Source organism: Macrosteles quadrilineatus, unplaced genomic scaffold, assembly GCF_028750875.1.
Source record: "Macrosteles quadrilineatus isolate MER2022 unplaced genomic scaffold, UCM_ALF_1.0 Scaffold_9__3_contigs__length_116548681, whole genome shotgun sequence".
Classification (NCBI taxonomy): domain Eukaryota; kingdom Metazoa; phylum Arthropoda; class Insecta; order Hemiptera; family Cicadellidae; genus Macrosteles; species Macrosteles quadrilineatus.
The window spans coordinates 107941504-107966976 of record NW_026542602.1 but is presented as its reverse complement, the minus strand read 5'-3'; the positions used below and the strand labels follow the sequence as shown (position 1 = coordinate 107966976).

The window sequence follows — 25473 nt, the reverse complement described above, 5'->3', positions numbered from 1 at the left end:
AGCCCGGGCGACTGTCGCGCCACCAGCGGGTCATGTTCTCATATGCTGATTATTATTATTATGCGCAGCCACAGTGCATCTCCCACTCCAGGCCCTTACCTCATTCGTGTGTGATACGGATAAGTTGTCTCCACTTTTTCTAAAAGCTAGAGTTAAAAAATAATAAATAAAAGAGCCTCTTAGGTTAACTATTCCACTTGACAGCAATTTTATGCAATTATCTAACATAATAAAAAAAAGTTAGCTTGTACAAATTAAATATTATTTGTTGATAGATATATACAGTAATTACACCACATCCTTCTCTTCCAGTTTTTAGTCATTTGGTAATAAAAACTACTTACTAGTATTTAACAAATACCCCCACCTTAGCAAACCTGCAGACTTAGCGAATTTCCATTTACAGTATCTGGTTAGATTTTCATTATAATATACCCTTGAAGCCGTCATATTTATTTTCTATTCAAACATCATTTTTTTATGAATACTTAGGTTTGCTACTACAAAAGGAAATAAAGTGTGTTTTTTTTATATTGAGCTTAGTATGAAAAAAATCTCTGAAAAATATGATTGAACAACACAAGCGCACCAATATTACACCAAACAAAATTATTTTTTTTATAAGCTCTACATAAATAATACGTTGGAAAGGGATTGCAAAATTTAGAAGTTTTGGAGGAAACAAATGGGGAAAAGATATTTTTACCCCACCAAACACTGTTCCAATAGTCTGATCATACTGGTTTCCAAACTCTTTAGAATAAATATAGGTGTTCTTGTTTGTACCAAATTTCATCAAAATTTGAATATTTTTATCCTAGTCCTCGTGCTAATGGACATATTTCTAAATATATAATATCTAGTAACAATGTACTTGTGTTGCAGGTTTGATGAGCAGCCCCACTAAAGCAAGGCATCAAGATTTCCAAATAGAGACTGGCATCCTGCATACAGATCATGCTGAGAAGGACTCTGCCACTGTGGCTCAAAAAGGTAAAATAACTACACAATTTTATACAGCATCTGTATCATTCACAACTAGAATACAGTTGTAACATGCTTACTTTCTTCTCATATTCTTAGTATAAAATGCCAGTTCGCTTAAAACTTGAAGAATATAATGTAGAACAACTACATTCTAATTTTTGAACTTTTAACTTTTTATCAGTTGTTGTAAAATACCCCCTCCGCAGCACACCGGCAGGCTAACGGGATTTCCATTTACCTGGCTGCATTTCCACTAAAATATTCCCTTAACATTGTCAGATTTATTTCATTTTAAATAACATGAATTTAAATGGATACTTAGGTTGCTGCTACAGGAAAGGTGTGTTATTTAAATGAAATGTGGGTAGCTTACTATGATATAAACAAATTGGCCGAATTGTATTACAATATATCAATAAGTAAGTAAACTACAGTTGAACCTCTATAAGACCAATTTCAAGGGGTATTGGAAAAATTCGTACTATAGAGGTATTCTTAATAAAGAGGGTCGTTTTATCGAGGTTTATGCTTCTGTTATTCTTCTTATAGAGGTTTCTCCTCGCTCCAAGGTTTCTCCAAACAATGACTGAGGAAGGAGGAGGGATGGGTGGGGGTTTCATGATGAGACAAGCTTCCGTTTGTTTTGAAAACTACGTACTATTGAGGTTAAGATTATGATAAATTCGTCTTATAGAGGTCACGTTCGTCTTGTAGAGGTTTTGTGCTAAGAATATTCGTTGTATAGAGGTTAATCAGTCCGAGCCCATGTCACAAACAAATTCGTCTTATGGAGGTTTTTAACTTAATTACTACGTTGTATAGAGGTGTTTTTAGCATTGACCTATATGAAAGTGTCAAGGGGATTAAAAATAAATTGTCTTATCGAGGAATTAGTTTTATCGAGGTTTGAGGTTCAACTGTACACAAATCAGTTTATTTATTCTCCATCAGAATAACATGAAAATTTTTAATTTACCTTTTTATAATTTTCTCCTTAAGAGTCCTTGGAGGCTAGCAGCCATCTTGGATTATTTCAAACAGCTGCTGAAGGAAGTGATTATAATTTAAATATCTAGTATACAGTGAGATTAGAAATATTCTTTGTAGTTTTGAATTTTTATCCAAGGGAGGCGATGGAAGCTGACCCGTATCTTGGATATCTTGGATTTGCCCGCCATAAGAGCAATGTTAATTTCGTTAATTTCAAACAGCCGCTAAATAGTTATTTACCGTCAAAAAATATATATTCCAGAGTATATACCATTGATTGTATATACCATTGGTGTATATACCAGAGTGATTGTAATTTAATTATCTAGTATACTGTGGGATTAGAAATTTTCTTTGTATTTCTTTAATTGTTTTATGAGTTAAAACGTCTAGGCTCCAAGGACTCTGTTAGGCATGCAAAAATGCTTCAATTTACAGTACTAAGCTATTTCTCTTTTAAGCTCTAACAAATGGTTTAGAAAATACCCCCGCCGCAGCAAACCTGCAGACTTAGCGAATTTCCATTTGCCTGATTGGATTTAAACTAAAATGTCTCCTTAAAAATATCACATTTATTCCCTATTTAAACAGAATTAGTTTAATGAGTACCTACTTAGGTTTGCTGCAACAGGGAGGGTAAAAAAGTTTTTTTTATGTAAAATATTAAAAGGTACTGCGGTTTAGTAAAAAATTCATGTATTTTCCAAATTTGATCAAAATATGTTCATAAACAAGCAAACTACAACAGTTGACTTATTCTCCATAAGACTAACATGGGAATTTTTAGATTAGAATTTTTTTGAATTTTCTCCTTAACAATTAGGCGCATAATAACGCTTCAATCTACTAAATTATTTTTTTTTTTAAGCTCTACAAAATGGTTTAAAAAGAAATTGTGATTGTGAAATTTTGTGTTTTTAGGGTCAAAAATGGGAAAAACATATTTTTACCCCATAAAACCCCCCATAAACCCCCGTTCCCATAGTCCGATCATGCAAGTTCGCGAACTCATTCAAGTTTATCCCGCCTTACACCTTCAAACCAAATTTTATCAAAATCGGACAAAAATTACTCAAGTTATCGTGCGGATGGACACACACACACATATATATAATATATATATATAGATATATAAAAATTTGAACGAATGGTGTTTTTGGCCTCTGGGGACATCAAAATGAAAAAGTAAATCGGTCCCGGGCTTAGGTCTTACCATGAGACCTACGGTAATAGCTACTTCCCTATAGGGAAATTCGCTAAAAATGCACAATTTTATGTTTTTTGGTCAAAAATGGAAAAAATCAATTTTTACTCTTAAAAACCCCCCATAAATACTTGTACCCATAGTCCGATCATGCTCAATCGAGAACTCGTTTGAATTTACATAGGTTTACACATTTGTAATAAATTGCATTAAAATCAAACTGATGATTTTTGCTTGAGCTATCGTGCTAACAGACACACACACACACATATATATATATGAATTTGAACGAATGTTGTTTTTGGCCTCTGGGGACTTCAAAACAAAATTGTAAATCTGTCCCGGGTCCAGTTCTTACCATGAGATCCACAGTAGCTTATTCTCTAGCCTATATGGGGAATTTGCTAAAAGTAGGAATTTCAAGTTCATAATTAGGGAAAGGTTATGAGTTTGGCCAAGGTTATAAGAAGCTAAGTTTGCCATTGAGTAAGGAGTGAGGGACTCCCCTGGTATTCACTCATGTATTTTTAACAGCTTAGCAATAAATGTTTTTCTTTCCTTAATTCAATTTTATAAAAACATTGCAAGTTTACCATCCTATATCTACAAAGAAATTGTTGATGATTTATGGTTCTGTATGTATTTAAATATTTATCTTGATGATTACCTAAAAACCTGAATTAAGCTGCTGATTGATTAGATCATTATCTTCTATCAAATTTAGGATGAATCATTGTGCTAATAATATCTATCATCAGATGACACGTTATTATTTCACACATAAATATTTCACGTTGATATTATTACAGGTGGAAATTAATTATAAAATTGGGAAAATTAGAGTTATGTCTGTACATTGCTCAAAATTATACATTTTTTGGTTATTTTTACATATTATACATTAAAGAAGCCGAAACAAGTCTTATATCAATTACTGTCTGCCTGTCTATCACGGCCGAGAAGGCATTTTTCGCGGCCTACTCCAAGAAAACTAGAGCACCCACAATGATTTTAATAGTTTAATTATATTCACAGGATTAACGAGAGTGTCTTTAGCCATTAAAATATGGCCTCACTATTTTGGAAATAAAATACCGGACGATCAAAAACCCAATTTTGTGAGTTTTGTTTGCGAAGTTTTCTTTCTATGTCTACTACATACGTCATTTATGAAATTACGAACAGCTGTTTGGATAAAGATTCTTTTTTCTAGCTGTCACTGATATGTTTACATTAAATGTTGTTTACGAATACTGAGTAACCATTTCCGATCACGTTTGTAAGCAAATCCAAAACCAAGTGAAATAAATGTGGCTTTTAAAACGGATTTGATTGATCGCAGGTACAATAATTGTAACTGTAAATGAAATAAAATAACTAGCCATTATCCAGGTTGGGAACAGGAATTTCTGTGTGTATGAAGTTGTACTTGAGTTTTGATAACCGGGAAAAAGACTGTGAATCAGTGTTGGACTGGGAAACTTGCATTTTTTTAATCATCAGCACCAAAAGCCTACAATTGAGGTTTCCACTCATTACGGCATTTCAAATGCTGTTGTGTCAAGTAAAAAATCACAACTACACTGGGTGATCGTGTATGTTGCTGCCATCTCGGAAGATCTATGAGATTTTGTTTTGATTGTAACAATCGCTTTTCCAATATATCAGTTTCGGTTTTGACTCGCCACTATTTCGCTACTATCGCTGCTATGCCACCAAAAGGCCTGTGGTCCATATACTATTGGAACGTAGGCCTACCCAATTATCCACAACCAAATTTCGATAATGACTCTCTGTACCGGTACTTTTTCCAAAAACCAGTTTAATGGCAGTTGGTTTGGCTTGAATGAATGGTTACTCTTGATGGTTGGTATACTGGTAATTTTAAAGCTTCAGACAGTGTCTAATGTGTAGTTTGTGTCACAGAGTCCTCAATGGACTGGTCGTCCAGTGCAGAGTTTGACTGGTCTCAGCCTGTGACCAGCAACAAGGATGATGACCTGGTGATCCGTTGGGATGACCCGGAGTTGGAGCCGGAGCACGGGAGTGACGAGGAGGCCGAGGCTCCTATGGCGATGAAGATTGACCAGAAACTTGAGCCAGGTATATGATGTACTTTTTATGCTGGAAATTAATAATTTCAGGATTTTTAATCAGCCTATTAACTACAGCCTTAAATCAAGTGTATCAGTTCTAGTTTATTCTATGTCTGATCAGTCAGTGATTTTCTTGGGTTTTTTTTCAATCTAGATTTATTAAAGTTGCACGTTTTAAGATCCAGTTTATCAAATTAAATTATTTGGAATTCTTAAGTAACATACTTAAAATACCTTGGGAAAGGTTCTGATTCAAGAACGGATCCCAAATTGTTGGTGGTACCTTATTAATTTTTAGGCCTTAAAATTTTACTCTTATAAATTTTGATTTAATTTTTTTGTTAATTGACCAGAAATTTTATCCAAAATAATGCTTACGTAAAACAACATATGTTAAAATTGTTATTCATAAAAAATTTGTCATTGAATATTGTTACGACGATACTTACAGAAGTGAACGGAACAGAAGAGGAAGATGAGCGGGTTGGTGGTACATTGGACATCATGGCACAACAGCTCAAGTTTGTGGCGTGCCTCAAGATACTGATGGAGGAGTTGTCTACACTGGCTACTGGCTACGAGGTGGACGGAGGTCAACTGAGGTACCAGTTGTACCTGTGGCTAGAGAGAGAGGTGGAGGCATTAAGACAGCTTTGCAACTACAGTCCAGGAGATGTGGAGCTGGCAGATGCCCCCAGTAAGTAGCTCCATAACAAAGTCACAAGACACTCATTGAGGAATTGTCCACCGTAGGGTTCTTTGGGCCAATCGTTTACTTTGGATCATAGCAAAAATGTTGGCCCTTGGGTCTCTTGTAGCAAAAACTCTTGTTTTGGTGAACATCTTTTACAGCTACAATGAAATCAAGAATGTCTTCTGTGGTCAAATAAATTGTAAAATCCTTCTGTGGTCAGGCCAAAATCGTCGTCTTCCATAATTGCAGCAAAACCGTGAACATCTTTATGCCAATTTTGGAAAAATGATTAATTTTCTATTGAGCTGCTACAGAGATGCTTTGTGCTATCGTGAAAATTAAAGTTCGGTTTGACTCAATCCGACATGAGTTTGACCAAATAATATTATTTAAATGGATACCTCAGGACCTGACCCAAAAATAATATTCAGCTACCTGCAGCCCATATCACCCAGTCAATCACCAAAATGTGATAATGCTGCAACCCTTTGGACTATCGTAAAGTAATGTGTAAAACAGTTTTGGGCTAGAACCAAGTGTTCCAAGATTTAAAGGTGGGACAAAAAAAAAAAAAACAGGAAGGAACAGTTCTGGTTGTGGTAATGTAAAAGAGAATTGCGATATTTTTGGGATTGATGGTTTGAATGTCACTGGCAACTTTAAACCACACACATGTCATAAACTTCTAATTGACATTTAAGTCCCTTCCAACAAAAACCAGTATTAGTTCTATACAGACATGATCACTTTGCTGCACTCTCGGTATTTCAATCTTTTGAGTTGACCTAACATACAGTAATCCAAAAGTTATTTCTCAATAAGATAAATACCGGTAGTTTCCAACACCTGGTCTCTCATATAGTTTATAAGTATTTAATAAGACTGCTACTGCCCAATGCCTTTAAGTTGCAGAAACATAAAATTTAGTTGCTGTCAGATTTTGTACTATAATAAGCTTTAATGGAATTGGATGATATAGATTATCACAAGTGTAGCATTTGCTTATAAATTTTATTATTTCAGATGATCCTACAGACCCAAGTGATCTAAGAGATCATAACAACACTCCAACCTTCAACAAAGAGAAGCCAACACTACATGAGATCCTGATGGCAGAGAAGCTCGACTTTGAGGCTAAGGTGCAAAGGGCTGCCCGTCGTAAAAAGTGGCTCAAAGGTATAAATAAATAGTTGTACAAGATGAGTACATAAAAATAAAACATCATGTTTAGTTTTTCATGTAATCAGATAATCTAAATACAGTATGGTTGAATATAAATAATGTTAAATGTTTTTAAATTCATTTTGTCTTAGTTAATTTTTTTAATTATATAAAAGTTGGCAATACATTTTATTGGGGTTTACTTGTTAAACCACAAGAATTAAATGACTTACTGCAATTCATTCTTGGTGGGACGGTTGGTTTTCCTTTCCACCATTAATGAATACTACAGCAATACTGAACATTGCACAGAGATAGGAACCGGATACAATAGTTGTAGAAAGTAAACAACAAACCCCCAGTGTTAGAGTTGAGCTAGCTTAGGTCCATAAGGGTCTGAAGCCTATAAAGTTCAAGTTGTAGCCAATGTAAAGATTAAATTGAATGTTGACTTGTGCAGCCAATGAGACGCTGCTGCGCACACTGCTGTCCTACTGTAGTCTGCACGGTGCCAGTGGTGGAGGTTTGGCTAGTGTAAGGATGGAGTTGGTGTTACTACTACAGGAGTTACAGCAGGAGAAGACACAACAACAGCTGCTGTCTCCTCTGCCGTTCCCTACAACACTACCACTGCTGTCGGCCAGTGTGGCGTGTAACAAAACTGTGGTGGCCGACCCTGTCCGACACCTCCAGGTACATTGAACCAATGACTTTCCTAACGCATATGGCATAACCAAAACTTGTTTACATTGCATTTTTTATTGATTTTGATGTTTTTTGTTGTTGTAATTTCCCTCTGAACTATACTGGATTCAACGTAAAGGCTTGTGTTTTCAGAACCTGGCCCATGACATGCTACAAACCATTGTTGAGCTGAGGTCGCCCCCCACCCTCAGTAGAGTCAACCTCAGTGAGGTGTTTGTATTGAGAGATCTGTCTGTGGCTCTGTCCTCATGTATCTACCAGTCTCTGTGTGACAGTGACAGCTGCAGCGTCAAACAGACAGTGGACGGGTGAGATATGAAGGAAGTCCCAACCTTTGGGACAAGATTAGGTTTAATTTCGAATTTTCATGGGACGGGGGTTAACAATTTTGCCATGATTGCAAGAGATGTTAACGATTTTGCCATGATGACGGAAAATGTTCATGATGGCATCGTGATAGTGTGGCATTACACCAACTGCGCCACAATCACGATCCATATTCTCGATAAAACCCTGATTGTGGGATGTGCTATCGATGGTGTCGTGATCAAGGTACATGTTATCGATGGTGCTGTGATAGCAGAACATGTTATCAGTAACTCTGAGACTGGGAGAAATGTTCACAATGGTGCTACAATCACGGAACATGTTCACAAGGTTTCCAACAACGCAGAAGGCTGTATTGATGGATAATCTCCGAGATCGTGAGAGATGGTCAGGATTTGGCCATGGTCACAGGTGGGTGATGTTCACGATGGTGCTGCAAATGCTATAGATGGTGCTGAAAAAAAATCTCCCTGTATTATTGGGAAATGTTCACGATAGTTCACGATTTCATTGCTATGGTAGGTGATGTACTTTTGTGATCATGGCAAAATCGTAAAATCCTTCCTAGGTCTGGGGAATTAAGAATTGTAGTCTTGTTGACATTGGGAATATTGATTAGTATGGGTTACAAAATTCATGATTACGACAGGTAAAACTGCTTTCATATTGGTAGTTACATGGTCTAAAATCCCCTCATATTTTAAAAAAATCCAGTGATAGTTGGCTTAAATACCTGTTTGTCCTTAGCAGTTTCCATTTTTACCTATTATCAATACAACATAGCCATTAAGACTATATATTTTTTTTCTCATTATTTTGCCATTTGCAAGATTTTGTACTCAAGATAATTTAAACAAACTAAAGTTACCCTTGTTGCAGGGAAAGAAAAATCTCCTCCCGTCCTAAAAATCAGGACGAAAATGAAAATCACACCCTTAACTAAAAGTACAATCCCGTCCATCCCTATCAATAACATTATCATACATTACTGTGTTCCCCAGGTTCTGCGGGGTCGCTGGAGTAGAGAACTTGTCTTGTGTCAACTCCAGTAGTCACCTGATTGCCAGCAGTCGCAAGCGTAGATACAGCACAGACGAACCAGTCACCGTCAGCACCCAACCATCCAAGTGGCCTGGTAATATGCATTCATATCTTGTCGGCACAGTGTAATGAGTCATTTTTCCAGATAATTTTTATATTCTTAAAAAGTTTGGCACCTAGTTTAGTTATTAAGGATGAGGTGGGGAAGAATACATTTTATTTTCACATGATAGGTTCGTTGTGACAGAGAGAGAGTTTTACCTTGTGGGACAACCTAAAGAAAAAGGCAAAACGTTTTGATAATTCATATCTACTAGTAATATAATCAATATCGTCTTAATTAAATCATGAACCCTTTCTCTTATCCCCAGGTTAAGGAGTTTAGAGTTTAGGTAGAAGGAGGTAGCACTGTTTACCTAGTTGGGAAAATAACATAGACTTCTCTCCCATATTTTATATTGGGCATCCTAGTCGTAATAAATGTACTAATTAGTACTTTTTGATAACTCCATTCCGATTTGTACTGTTCCAAATGCTTGATTCCAAGAACTACTGGAAGTGTGTTCTTGGTTTTGATTAATGACTTACCATCCTATGTTCCTACACCCTGTAAGTCAATAATTTTTGCTGACGACTCAACTTTTTTTTGTAATGATGTCAACATTGAAACTATTAAGGGTCAGATGGAAAATTGCATTTCTGAATGTAATATATGGTTTAAAAGTAATGGTTTGTTGTTAAATAGTAGCAAAACCCAGTCTATTTTGTTTAGCTTAAGAAACAGGAATCTTAGCTTATCTTATGGTAATGAGAATGTAAAACTGTTAGGAATACATTTAGACTCAAAACTCAATTGGAATTCCCACATAAATAATGTTACAAGTAGACTATCAAGAGTAGTACTTGAGAATGGCTTACTTTGCTTTTTTCAATAGCATTATAAGCTATGGTATACTACTTTGGGGCTGTGGCCATGGCATGAAAAGAGTCTTGTCAAAGCAAAAGGAAGCTATTAGAATAATTACAAGTTCTAGTTACCATGCACATTGTAAACCACTTTTTGTCCGTGAAAAAATTTTAACTGTTTATAGCTTGTTTATTTTTAAGTGTTTGTTACATGTAAAAGCAAATCTAGGTTCCATAGCTTTAAGAGGTGAAACTCATGTCTATTTAACCAGGAGGAGACATTACTTAGATTTACCTCAGGCAAGGCTTGCAAAAACACAAGAATCCTTTTCTTATCTTGGTATTAAATTGTTTAACAGGCTACCTCTTGAGTCACACCATGTTAGCATGAAGTCCTTTAAATCTAGTCTAATGGCCTGGCTGCTTGAAAACCCGTTTTATAGCTTGGAAGAATATTTTAAATGTTCCAGAATTAATTTAAGTTTTAGTAATTAATTATTGACATTGACTAGTCTTGCTCTGTTATGTTTACACCTTATATATATATTTATTCACTCTTGTTAATTTATTAGTCTTAGTATCTTGACGTCAACTGTACAAGTGTGCAATCTTGTTTCTTGTTGAAATAAATCTTTGAATCTTTGAATCTTGAATCTTTTAATTCTTCCAAATATTTTGAAATTCAATAGGAATCTTTTGAAAATCATGACTGTAATCAAGTTTAGAAACACTTAGGCCCAATTTCACAAAATTCACGCTAATGGTGGTTTAGTTAATCTTCAGTTAAAACTAACCGATGATTTAAACCACAGTTAAGGAAGTCTGGTTTCACGAACAAAACGCGTCAAAACTAATGCTGGTTTTATAAACGAGAGTTTAGAGTTAAGTCCAGGTGGCAGTGAACTGTCATAATACCGGGCTGTTACGGGAGCAAGTAAACATAACCTAGAAAATAAATCAGTGTTTATGAGGTAGTGAAAACAAAACTGTAGACAGCAAGATTACAAGAATACAATAGATTCTGAGCAACAAGAACAAAATAACAACAGAAAATAAGAATGAATGGCAAAACAATTAACAAGTCAAAGCAATGTTGAAAAAACAGATTCAATTGAGGAACAAATTGATTAAGTTTTGCTGTTGAGTCAAGACTCAAAATCTAACTTATACAGGGAAGTTCAAGATTTCTGTTTGTTAACTAACCAGTTTAGTACATTCAAAGTAGTGAAAAAACTGGAGGAAAAAAGAGTTACAAGAATGAGACATAATAAAGGCAACATCAAAATAATGATTTTCTATAAATACTAACAGAATAATGACAATTTAGGTTCAGTTATTGTCCTTACGTCTGACCGAACGCAAAACAATTGTTTGAGCGTAGGGTTAGGGTTATCCAAAACCGGGAAAAGGAAAAGGGAGCCTGATTGTTTTGAACAATGAAAGAGTAATTTGATAATGTTGGTGGAAAATACTCTTTTCATCCGGGATAAAAGAGTTGCTCTTGATCACCAATCAGTTCAACGCGATCACTGATCACATGCCTATAGAGACACGCCTTTACTAAAAACCTTGTGGGACAACCTAAAGAAAAAGGCAAAACGTTTTGATAATTCATATCTAGTAATATAATCAATATCGTCTTAATTAAATCATGAACCCTTTCTCTTATCCCCAGGTTAAGGAGTTTAGAGTTTAGGTAAAAGGAGGTAGCATTGTTTACCTAGTTGGGAAAATAACATAGACTTCTCTCCCATATTTTATATTGGGCATCCTAGTCGTAATAAATGTACTAATTAGTACTTTTTGATAACTCCATTCCGATTTGTACTGTTCCAAATGCTTGATAGTTAAATGCTGCATTAAAAAATAATGGTAATATTTTATTAAAAAAAAATTTATATTTAATTCTTTAAGAAAACCCAATTATAATAATCCAACATTTTTGGTTATCTGACACCTTTGTAGCCCCCAAATTTTTTTTCTTTTGCTCCAATAAGAGAAATAATTTATTTGGTAACACTTATTAAGCGAGCTGTTAACTAGTTACAAAGTTAATCATATGTTTTTGTAATTGTTGATCTTGTATGAAATCAGAAGTGAAGAACTCCAAACACACCTGACAATTTTCTAATTTTGTTGATAATCATTATTAATAATTCCTGGCAAATGGCCTATCTTTTTATCAGTTAACCTTTGTTTAAATCAGTTGATGTTTCACAGGTGTGACGAACCTAAGGGCGTTGTTAGCACGTGAGAAGGACGAGGACACGCCCCGTCTCAATGTGTTGCTGTGTGAGGCGTTTGTGGCGTCCTACATGAGTCTGATAGTGTACTCGGTCGCCACGTGTGACTGTCACATATTGTACCGTCTGATGGGGCAGCGCTACTCAGAGCACACCTGGGCTGCACTGTTTGGTGGTGGAGTGAAGAAACTGCTCCGGGTCGCTCAGAGCAACTCTATTCAGGTTGGTGGTCTACAAGAAATTGTGTAAATAAATAAGGTTACTTTTAAGAAGTACTTGAAGAAACAGTAGAATTTTAATAGTCTGGCACACTTATGATCTAGCTATGTGTGGCTGCATGTGTTTTGTGAGTGCAAAAAATATGGTATGTTTATTGTATACAACATTCCCTTCTCAAGTGTAAACTTAGAGAAATAGTTTGTTTACAAGAGACAAAGCAAGACACACAATAAACGTTAAACTAACGTAAACAACACACAACACACGCACAACAGAAAACACGTAGACCTAACGTTTTTGGGCAGAATGCACGTAAAACAACTGGACTAGAAACAGGCACGATTCCTTTTGAAACCAGATACCACAATATGATTTAGCTGGTGGGAGCGAGCTGGCGTAGTGGTTAGAGCGCGGGACTTCAGTCCCTGAGGTCCCGGGTTCGATCCCCGCCAAGTCACCAATGGATTTTATCTAAGCGATAATGCCGCAACCCCTAGGTCTAGCCTGAAGTAATGTGAAAAACAATCCCAGGCTCGTGCCTAGCGTCCTTAGGACAAAAAAAAAAAAAAAAAAGATTTAGTTACATAACAATGTTGCATTAGTACTGCTTAAACATTCTTGACATTCTTGATTCATTCTTGAAACATTCTTGAAACATTCTTGATGACGTTTGAAAAACGTCATCAAGATGGCGGATAGTTACTCCTTAATTTGCTGTGCCTTGAAAGATAAATTTAACAATAAATACTTACAGTTTAAGTTCCAAATGTTATCTCTAGTGAGAGTGTAGTGAAAGTTTTATGATAAGTATATTCACCATCAAAGGACACTTCTTTTGGATAAGTAATCTATACTGATAACTAACAGTACTTGGTTTTCCTGATTGGGGCCGTTATCTGTCTACCTGCTCAGACCGGTCAAAGGCCATGAGGCCAACTAGCTGATAGCAATAACCCAAACCCCAACTGTCATTGTAAATCTGGACTGTTTGTTTACAAACATAGCTTTAAATGTTTGCTACTTAAATATTTAATATATTAAATATTTAATTTAATTTTTTAAAAATCAGGAAATGGAATCTAAATCCAAAACTGGAAATAACTTTAAAATTAGCCCTAATGTCAAGCATACTGATGTAAGTAAAAATACACAGGGTTGTATTCCAGATGGAATACGGACTAGGGCTAAAACAAAAGCATCAATTATTGAAAAGTGTCAGTACAAAAATAAACTTAAATCAACCCCTGAAAAATCACCAACTGGTCCAATAAAACCCATGTCAGCTAAAAATAAAGTAGCAATCTCCCAGTCACAGGAAACTCAAACAGATGATACATTTATTCCTACGAAAAAAAATACTGAAACGCAAACTGAAATTAGTAGTTTGTCGGTAACACGAACGGATGAATTGCTGGGAAAAAAATGGCTGACTGATGGCACTATTCAACCGTATTTTGAGCTATTGAATTCCTGTATACTTTCAGAGCTTTCGGCAATTGCTATCAATCCTGTAATTAGTCATGCAATAAAATGTATTGAGGATTTTGAACACTTTGTTGAGCCACTAAACCTCGATAGGAAACAAGTTATGATTATACCTGTCAATGATTCAACAATCCTAGATCAAGCTGGAGGATCTCATTGGAGTGTCCTTTTTTATTCTAAACATGACCATCATTTTTATCATTACGATTCAATGGATGGTTTTAATACCACTCATGCAGAACTGATTGTTAGTAAGCTAACAAACTATATGAAATGGGACAAGCCATGTTTCACTAACATTAAAGGCCCGCAACAAACAAACAGTTATGACTGTGGGATCTACATGATAAGTGTGACAGATATGGTGATCAATGACATTGTTAACAATAAGAACATTGATATCAATTATATCCAAGAATCAAAAATTCTCGACAGTGACCTCATTTTGAAAAGATCCTGCATGGCTTATATAATTAACAACATGCTAATATCAAAACAAACACTGCTGGAGCTTATCACCAAGCCATTAGCTCACAAAATACTCTGTAACAAGTCTACTCAATGTTTTGGAAATACTTCAATCAACCAGATGACCAGCTCTCAAATCACACAAAAACCTGTGCCTTCCAGGAATGGAAATTGGATTACAGTCAATAGGCCAGGATCAAATATTCAGAAAATGCAAGTAAGGGAAACTAAACATTTTTACAGCAAGAATCGTTTCAGTGTGCTAAAGAATTATGAACCATCGGACAATGACCTTACTACAGCTTCTCACAAGGAGGAAAAAACTCTCAGCACTAGTAATAAAAGAGAGAGTAAAATTAATAAGTTATATGAAGGCCAAAAAGTCAAAACCAACACTCACCAAAGTACAAACACTGGTCGCAAACCAGCTCTGTCTATTATTGGCGATAGTCATGCCCGTGGTTTGGCCAACATCCTTCAAGCAGAGAGTGGTGGGAGAATGCACATTTCCGGCGTAACAAAACCAAACGCTAAATTTTCACACCTGAAGAGAGATATTCTAAATTCAAGGGATTTTACCACTTTGGTTTTATTTATTGGTGCCAACAACGCCTACGATTCTGATCTGGAAGAAATTTTTGGAGGCCTACAGTCTGTATTGCTCCAAATCAAATGCAATGCAATACTACTGTTAAGTATACCTTTCAGAAAAGATTTGCCACTAAACCACCCAATCAACTCCAACATATTTTATTTAAACTTGTTTTTAAATGACTTGGCAGGTCGAATAAAATCCTGTGAATTTCATGATATAAGTCTTCTACCTGAACGGTTTTTCTCACACGATGGGGTTCACTTGGCATTGTCGGGGAAAAGATATTTATGTGACAAGCTAATGAAAAGTTCATTCTTAAAATGCCACTTTAATGCACTTCCTCAAATTGATGTTTCTTCCACCAGCCATGATGTCACAGCTATGGCAGTACCGACGTCTCCTTCAGGAGATGGGATATTTGTTTTAGAAGCTAACATGAGGGATGTTTTCGAACAATATCACCATGATTCATCGGTCGCTCTGGCCCACACTATCTCGTCTGACTTTCAACATCATAGACATATGTCGGCTGGTGTAGCCGTGGCTTTCCGAGAAATATATGACCGACCTAATACTTCAGACCTTAAATATAGCAGACTCGCCTGCCAAGAAGTGGATAATGGACCTACCATCTACAGCCTGGTCACCAAGGATCACTATTGGGGGAAACCGACTAATTCAGACTACAACGAAGCTTTTAACCAGCTTATAACAGACTTCAAGACTAAGAAGCTTTCAACTCTCATCTGCTCAGCAATGGGATGCGTTAGAGATCTAATAAAGCCACAACACTTTATTCAAAATGTTATTAACTTCCAACGGCAGACTGGCGCACGTGTGATCATCGTCTCCTATGACCAAAAAGCCGGGCGGAGGCTTTGGAGAGGACTTAGTCACAGCGAGTTTGTGCACACCCTGAGAGAGCTGATCCCACCAGCTGCAGCCACCCTTACACCGCTGGAGCTGACTGGCGCCAACACCTCCACCACACCCTGTTTCGGCAACCACCTGCCCGCATCTCCCCATGGTTCCAGCCGGTGCCAAAGTGTAGTGAATGATGTGAGCCAGCCAAGTGAGAGTGAAAGTGGAGGTGATGGTAATATCACCCTCAGCCCTGTCACTACCCCTGAAATGTCAACCACCCCTAGCCCTCCACACTCTGTCAGTCCTCCCCACTCTCCAGATTTAAAATCTCCATTCAGAGGGTTTGCAACCCCTAATTCTGATCAACTTAATTATATAACTACTAAAATAGAAATGTATAAGATTAACAGACCAAATGCCATACCTTTTTTAGGAAATTTGACCACGTTCCCCCCATTAGTTACAAAGTAATACCTAACATGACTGATGTGTTTGATAATGGGCAGTATTCTTATCTAGAATCTGATAAAGGCGATGACAAAGGTACCGGTAATGAATCTGTTAATTTGCCTAATCTTACTTTGGGAAAAACTTGTAATAATTTAAACAATAATCTAAATAGTTTTAAGCGTTTTGGCCCCCCAAAAAATTCTATCAATAATCTGGATAAAGTTGACCACAATGTAGTAAAGATTTTTCATCAAAATATACAAAATGTTATAAACAGAGTTGAACCGTTGGAAGTCACATTGTCTGAAGTTAATCCTAGTATTATTGTGCTCTCTGAGCATAATATTAAAGACCATGAAATAACTAGCTTTAAGATTGATGGGTTCAAAGTAAATGCCTCTTATTGTAGGAAATCCTATGCCAGGGGAGGAGTTATGATTATGTCTAAGAATCATATTCAAAGCTCACAGTTTGTTACAAATTCCTTTGTCAGTGATTTATGTGAAGACAAGATATTTGAGTTCTGTACAGCTAAATTTACCTTTAATTCATTCACATTTATTGTTATAGGGATCTATCGGTCTCCTGGTTCTGATGTTTTTGACTTTATAAAAAGATTGAATATTTTAATTTTAAGTATTAATAAAAAATGTGATTATATTATAATGGCAGGAGATTTTAACATAAATATTTTAGATAACAACAATGTAACTAGGGAATTTACTAATTTATTAAGAAGCCATGGTTTTAGATACATGGTTGATTTTCCCACTAGGATATGTGACACTACTGCAACTGCAATTGACAACATAATTACTAACATCCCTCAGAATAAATTAAAGGTGTATGGGCTGATAACCGCTCTCTCTGATCACGATGCACAAGTTCTTGAAGTTTATTGGCCAGGGGCTGATGTAACAAAGAATAGTTATATAACACATTTCAAAAGAAAATACAATGATGACAATAAAAAAAATTTCCTTAGTATGCTATCAACAGAAAGTTGGGATGATGTGTATAATGCTACAGTTGAATCCAAATTTAACACTTTTTTTGACATTTTCTTTTATTATTTTGATAGTTGTTTTCCTAAAACAAAATGTAGAGTATATAATAAGGCTAATAAGTGGTTTACATCTGATCTGTTTAAGGCTAAAGAGGAACTGATTAGTTTGACCAATCAACTTAGACAAGATAAATCTGATGTTAAATTAAAAAGTTTAATAAAGGAAAGAAAAAAAGATTTCACTGATCAGGTTATTAAGACTAAGAAAGATTTTTATAGTAATCTTATTTGCAATTCAAGCAATATCTGTAAAGCAACTTGGAATATTATTGGCAATGAAACTAAAATGAAAGAGAAAACAAAGTATGATAATATCAAGTTAAGACATGACGGATTGTTATTTGATAAACCTGAATATGTTGCCTCTATATTTAATGAATATTATACCACTTTGGTGGAATCTCAAATAGTACCTAATGCAAATCAATTGTCATCTGCAAATGGCTTACAACAAACCAAAAAAGTTAACAGCAAACTTGGTATTTTTGAAGCTATTACTGAAGAGGACTTTGAGAGTGTACTAAGATCATTTGACAATAAATATTCTGCTGGATATGACGACATACCTATGCCTATCATAAAACTTGCCTCTGTTTTTCTAAAGAAACCATTAACACATGTAATTAACTCGTCTTTCATTTCTGGCATTTTTCCTATTAAACTAAAAGTCTCAAAAATCACTCCATTTTTTAAATCAGGTGATGCACAAATTGCTTCTAACTACAGGCCGCTATCTTTACTGTCATCCTTTTCCAAATTGTATGAGAGAGTCGTTACACAGCAATTGACAAAATACTTGGAGTCTCACGAGATTATTTCCAATGAGCAACATGGCTTTAGACAAAACAAATCAGTCATAAGTGCAAGCACAGATTTTTTAGAATCAGTCATTGATTCTATAGATAAAGGCGAGCAAACCGTAGGAATTTTCATCGACCTCAGCAAGGCATTTGATAGTGTTTGTCATACCAAATTATTAAGTATTCTTTCAAATTTTGGAATAAAAAATAAAGCTTATGATTGGATCAAATCTTATTTATGTAATCGAACTACTTTTGTTGAACTGAAATACGTAAACAAATATAATCAACTTATATCTTGCCGTTCCAGTAACAGTCCGTTGAAATATGGTGTACCACAAGGATCTATATTGGGACCTTTATTCTTTTTATGTTACATCAATAGTTTAGCTAATTTCAGTGATCAAAGTAAAATCACTTTATATGCAGATGATGTAAATATAAAACTATCCGGATACCATGCAAATGATATAGAAATATCTTCTTTTATAAAACTTAATGCAATCCAACAACATTTAGCTGATTTAAACCTTTTATTAAATAAACAAAAAACTAAATATATTAATTTTTCCGCTTCAAATAGGAAAAGTGGGTCTGTGGTAAAGAATGTTTGTCTTAATGATTCCTTTATTGATGAAGTTAAGGAAACAAAATTCCTTGGTTTAACTGTTGATAGACTTCTTAGCTGGAACACTCATGTATCTCAAGTTTGTAAAAAAATGTCAACAGGTATTTTCATCCTTAGAAAATTATCACCATTTTGTGATATTAAAACCCTTAAAGCAGTTTATTTTGCTTTTGTGCACTCTCATGTCTCTTTTGGTTTGTCGGTTTATGGTAACACCTCTAATGAAAATTTAAACATGATACTTATATTACAAAAAAAAGCAATAAGAATAATAATGAAACTTAAGTGGTTTGAGTCAGCCAGAGAACATTTTTCAAATTTAGGAATAATGACAGTTTACAACCAATTAATCTATGATCTGATTCTGTGGATAAAAAAAAATCAAAATAGTCATTGTATGCTAGGTTTTAATCACAGATATGAAACTAGAAATAAGAATAATTTTTGTTTTAATAGACATAAGCTAACATTTTATGAGAAGAAGCCAACATATTCAGGCATCAAATTTTATAATTCATTACCAGAAAACATAAAATGTATAACTGATTTTGGGTCCTTCAAAAAGAAATTGAAGTCATTTATTATTGTTAAACCTTTGTACAGTTTTAATGAATTTTTTTAAGCATATGTCGTCTGTAACAGTTAATTTAATTTCTTACAGTGATTATAATTTTAATTTATTATTGTATTATATATACTTGTACTTACTAGTTTATAATAGTACTTGTTGACGCCATTCTGTACTCTATGTGTACATAATGAATAAAGAAAATTTTGATTTGATTTGATTTGATTTGATTCCATGTCAACTCTTAATGTTTTGATTTGATTAAACTTAACTTTTTTATTGTGTCATGTCATAATACAATCCCACACAATTTACAGAGAAAAATGTATGTAATGAGTCTACCGTCTTTTGGGGTACTATGACTCTTAACAAACTACTGTTATTTACTTTTTTACAAGCAAGATTCATCATGGGTTTACAAACTGGTTGAATTTTTATCTAGACTAATACAATAGACTGTAGTTTTCTTTTCTCTAATGTAACCCTGAAAGAACTTACATAACATACAACTATACAATAGATATAGGGATGTGTTGATTCTCGATGCCGATTCTTAATACCACCGATACTTTGACATTGGTCGGTATTGCCAAAAGTCTATTCCGATACCGATACCAGTCATGCCCACACGATTGGATAATTACTGCTATTGCCGCGATCGCACAAGACGATGATGAAGTTTTCCTGATCGCGGGAGTCCTTAATTGCAGCTGCTTGTCCTAAGCAGCTGCGGGAGATAATCAGAATTTTGCCCTGGTCGCTGAAGACAAGGATAATGTCTACAAGGTTGAAAATGTTAATGAATTTGACGCAATCGTGGAAGACGATAATGATGTCCACACGGCCCCGGGTGACGATAATAATTTCTACACAACCGCAGGAGATGATCAGAATTTTTTCACTATTTCCTAAGACGATGATAATGTCTTCATAACCGTGTGAGATGTTTAGTATTATTTTGCCATGATCGCGGCAGACGTTGATAACTTTTTCGCAACCGATGGATACAATGATGGTGTTTATGTTACCGCTGAGTGATGTTCAGAATTTTTCTGCGACAATGAAAGACATTGATTTTGTTCCCGTGATCGAGGAAGATATTCAGGATTTTGCAGTGATCTCAGAAGACAATGATAATGTCTCCACGACCTCGGGAGATGGATCACTATCACGATATTACCTCAGTTTTGGCTTTACTTAAAATATCAGGCTGGCACACCTCAGTTATAATAACATTTTCTTTTTGATTTTGTTGTTATCAGAAATCAGAAATCAGAAATCAGAAACGTTTTATTGCCCTTCAACATTTACAACAAATGCAATAGACAAAAGTCAAGAAAATTCAGCTATTACATAAACAGCCTATTTTTAGGCAAAACAAAACAAGCCTAAAAACAAGTCAAAATAGGCTATACTAATACATATGCTTACAAATAAAAAACAATGTGGAAATGTAAGGACATTAAAATTTAACATCGTCAACCTTAAAATATTCTTCTAAGTCATAAAAAGGATTTAAAAGTAACCAATCCTGAGCTCTTTTTTTAAATGACTTAAGGTCCAATTCTTTGGCATTGATGCTAAGCTTATTAAATAATCTTAATGAAATAACATGGTAACTATTTTTACATTTACTTAACCTACAATAAGGCACGTCTAATAGGAACTGATTACGTGTGTTGTGTGAATGGATATTAAACCTATAAACATGGGAACTAGTATTTTTCTTAACCCTAAGTAAACACATAAATATGTACAGATTAATCACAGTCAATATTCTACTTCTTATGAACAATGGCTTGCAATGCTCTTCAATTGGAGCTTTGTTTATTATTCTAACTACCTTCTTTTGGAGTATTAACACTTCACTTATGTGACTACTGTTTCCCCAAAGAATCAAGCCGTAGCTAATTATGGATTGGAAAAATGCAAAGTAGGCTACCCTTATGTAGGTTTCAGGTACAACACCCATAAGATTTCTAAGCAAACAGATTACTCTGGACAATCTTGCACAAACCAAATCTATCTGAGGAGACCAGCTTAAACATTTATCAATTTTTATTCCTAAAACTGTAATTACATTTTCATTGTTTACATCTTGTGACTCTACTGGAATGTTTTTAAGACTACACAATAGATTTTGAGTTTTATTCTTATTAAGACAAAGGCTATTAGCATTAAACCACATATAAGCTGAATCAGTTGTGAGCTCAGTTACTGACATAAGATCATAAAAGTTGGGATGAACACTCAAAAATTTGGTGTCGTCCGCAAACATGATGGTAGAGGATCTTTTAATATTGGCTGGTAGGTCATTGATGACTGTGATAAAAAGAAGGGGGCCTATAATCGAGCCTTGTGGCACACCTGAGCTAACTTTCAAGCAGCCTGACATCTTGCCTCCTGCATCAACGAATTGAGTTCTCTCTCTCAGGTATGAATCAAAAAACTTAAGCTGTATACCGCGGATGCCATAGTACTCCAGCTTAGTGATGAGTATGTTGTGATCAATACAGTCAAATGCTTTACTCAGATCACAAGCTGTGATCTGAGCAATGCTCGACTCCTCAAAAGCTCTCAAAATCTTAGAAACAAGGTGGTCCAGGGCATCCACGGTAGACAAACTTTTACGAAAACCAAATTGAAAATTTGAAAAAATTTTGTTTGTGTCAAAAAATGAACATACCTGAGGTTTGATGACAGCTTCAATGATCTTGCCAATTATAGGGACCAGAGAAATAGGACGATAATTTTTAATCTGTGATTTTTCCCCTTTTTTGAAAATTGGGATGACTCGAGAAATTTTTTGGGAGGTTGGGAAAACACCTTCTTTCAGACATAGGTTGATACAAAAGACAAGGGGCATTACTATTTCAAAGATAACGTGTTTAACAATATTGCTTGTGAGACCATACACATCTTTGCTTTTTGAGGATTTCATTTTTGACACTGCACTGAGCACATCATCACATGACACTTCATTCCACTCAAGTTGGGTGCTGGGCCTCTTCACTTGCTGCAGGAAGTGATCCGCAGGCAGGGGACTCACAGGAATGCTGGCTCGAACATCGTTTACGGAGTCGATGAAGAATCTATTGAAGTCCTCGGCAGAATGGTTGTTGCTGACCTCCTTCTTCTCTCCAGAAACTCGCCTTACTATCGTCCACGCTGCTTGGCATTTGTTTGCTGATCGCTCAATGAAGTCAGCGTTTGCGGCTAATTTTGCTCTGTTCGCAACGTTTTTATAGAGGTTTCTAAGTTCTTTGTAGGCACTGTACGAGGCATCAGTTCTAAGGTTCATGTAGACAGTACGGTAAGCCATAACTGTTTCCTTAAGTTTCTTGAGGTCATCACTATACCAGGCCACTCCACTTTTAGGCCTATTGTCCTTACGTCCGGAAATCTTCTTTGCGGTTAGGTAACTAACAGGACAAGTTAAGTTGAAAATATCAATCAGCTTACTTGTTAGATATTCTTTTATGGTAGCTATTTACGACCTCGTTGTGTTATTTATGAAGACGTTTTTGTTGCGTTTAGAAGGGTTTAAACTTAAACTGTCAAGTTAGAATTTGTTATTGCTGCATAATTTTGTTCATTACTTGAAAAACATGCCATTACCTCAAAAATACCTTATGGAAGGAGATGAAAACATGGGTTGTGGCAGTTATAACCAATCCTTTCAGAAATTAGGTAAAACTATAAAAACATGGTTTTGGTATTGAGAATTGCTCAACAATTGCACACTTTGTGTTACAGAAGAGCATCATTGAGCGGACAGAGTCCACCAGCTCCAAGGAAGAATTGTGGTCGCCAGGACTCATTAAACAGCGGATGTTGCTCAACATGAAGCTGCTAGGACAGTTTGCCTCACAGTCCGGATCACCAACCATGAAGGAGGACAAACCTACCTACAGGGAACAGTTTGTACCTCCAGAGATGTCTATGGTCTCATACTTCTTGAGCAAGGTTTGTCATTGCTCTGTTTGTAATTGATGTATAAATATCTGAATGATTTTGATTGTAAACTGTCAAATAGTGGTGGTTATCGTAAGGCTTTTATCCCTTTGACCAAATGTTTTATAATGAACAAACTGAGAATCATTTCTAATATACTTACCGCTAAACTTGAAATTATTTCCATTTTTTTACGTTTGGTTATTTTACTATCTTTGCATGAGTAGAGAGAAAATTTTTATTTAAATAAGTTGTGATTTAAGGAAAAAAAACCGAAAAACTAAAAACCGAGAACCGATTTTAATAAAAACCTAACCAAAACCGAACTGATAAAATAAGCAACCGACCCATCACCAGTTTTTAAAGTTAATTGTGAAGGATAATTATTTTATTTGAAGATAAAATGAACGTATCCTATCAATAGTGTTGATCAAGGAAAGGCTCAAGGCCAGGATTTTGAATTGTAGAATTAGGAGGATATCAGCTCTGGGCTTACCTGAAAGTAGTGCAGATAGGCCATATAACATACAGAAAAGACTCTGAACACACAATATTTTGTTCCCAGGACTTTGTCAATTTGTTCGGAGAGTGAAGAGAGTTTACAAAAGAGGTTTTGTTTTCAGCGTCTCTACTATATGTTCTATGGGGGAGCGAGCATTTGGTGGTTTTTTTTTTGTCTAGTGGTTAGAGCGCGGGATTTTGGTCCCTGAGATCCCGGGTTCAAATTCCGCCAAGTCACTAATTGATTTTAACTAAGTGTTAATGAAAAACAGTCAAATCAAAATAAAGACACCAGGCGGTCTACCCTGAAGTAATGTGAAAAAAATTTCCGGGCTCGTGTCTAGCGTCCTAAGACAACAAAAAACAATATGTTCTATGTTCTACCTGTGCTTCTTCAAAGTAAGCCAGCAACTATTCCCCTTATTCTACAATTAATTATCCTATCACTAGTGGTTTAGGATTGACTTCCGTACGTTTTGGGAGTTAAGGAAATACCTCACGTTTTCAGATGACCCCTGCATTTAGTTACCTAACTTAACAGCTTTTTTACACATTAATTTCAGAAAGCAATGTACAAGACAATACAAATTTGTAAGTCTCATCCCCATTTTAGCCGATACTGCCAGACGAGGCGGCGGACGTGGACTACGACAGTGCGGACAGTGCAGTGAGTGATTTGAGTGAGGAGGAGGAGGAGGACAATGTGTTTGAAGGAGACAGTATCAGAGACAAGCCACCAGCACCACCCAAGGACAACACTGAACACTCCAACCCTGCGTCGTACTCGTGGTGTGTCATGAGGCTGGCTGTGGTCAAACTGGTACAATGTCAACTGCAGGACTTCCTCAATGTGGCCGGTATAGAACTACAAGGTGAGTCCAGGTTGAGCTTTCTCTTCCTGTCGGTCTAGAAGAAATTTTAAAGGGCAATTTGGCAGAATTTCTGGCCAATTGGCCAAAAAAGGCCAATTGAGTCTATTAGATCCCTGAATTTCAATAAATGGTTGGGCTGCTCAGAAGAGCTTATGATTCTCTGATCTAACAGTAACATTTGTTTTGACACGTAGAAGCATTGGTCCACCACATAACCCACATAACATTGTTTGTGATTATAGAGGAGTACAGAGCTAGATTTCACAATTGTTTGATTTTCATTCTAAGTGGTATGCAGGCACTCTATGTTGTCATCTTTGAGCTATTTAATAGTTTTGTAATACTAAAGGGTTGTAAACTTAAACACAAGTTTATCAATACATTGAGTAATGGAGGAATGGATGCTAAACTAAATGACCCAAGAAAAGAGTTCCAGGCTATTAATAGCACACACAGAGTTTGCACTCAATTTTGTAGACAGTCTTTTAAGTGCAACTCTACTACTTCCTTTTCTGATGAAGCCTCCGTGTAAGGGTGAAATATCAATTTAATTGTGCTGTGAACATTGTGTGCGCTGTCAACTACCTGAAACTGTGTATCCCTTTCTTATTCAATGCCCAGTGCCCTATACAAACTAAGTTTATTGTTT

The 25473-nt window shown here is 35.7% G+C and overlaps 1 protein-coding gene across 7 annotated transcripts in view; it reads left to right on the top strand.

Annotated features, from left to right (window-relative positions):
• Positions 1-25473, top strand: part of LOC129002446 (dmX-like protein 2) — a 205566-nt gene that overhangs the window by 144372 nt on the left and 35721 nt on the right. For all 7 annotated transcript variants that reach the window (XM_054430251.1, XM_054430254.1, XM_054430249.1 and 4 more), the window contains 10 exons: positions 886-993; positions 5108-5284; positions 5729-5974; positions 6995-7147; positions 7593-7825; positions 7970-8145; positions 9166-9299; positions 12332-12576; positions 23254-23463; positions 24566-24824. In XM_054430251.1, coding sequence (XP_054286226.1) covers positions 886-993; positions 5108-5284; positions 5729-5974; positions 6995-7147; positions 7593-7825; positions 7970-8145; positions 9166-9299; positions 12332-12576; positions 23254-23463; positions 24566-24824 — 1941 coding nt within the window. The remainder of the gene's footprint in view (positions 1-885; positions 994-5107; positions 5285-5728; positions 5975-6994; positions 7148-7592; positions 7826-7969; positions 8146-9165; positions 9300-12331; positions 12577-23253; positions 23464-24565; positions 24825-25473) is intronic.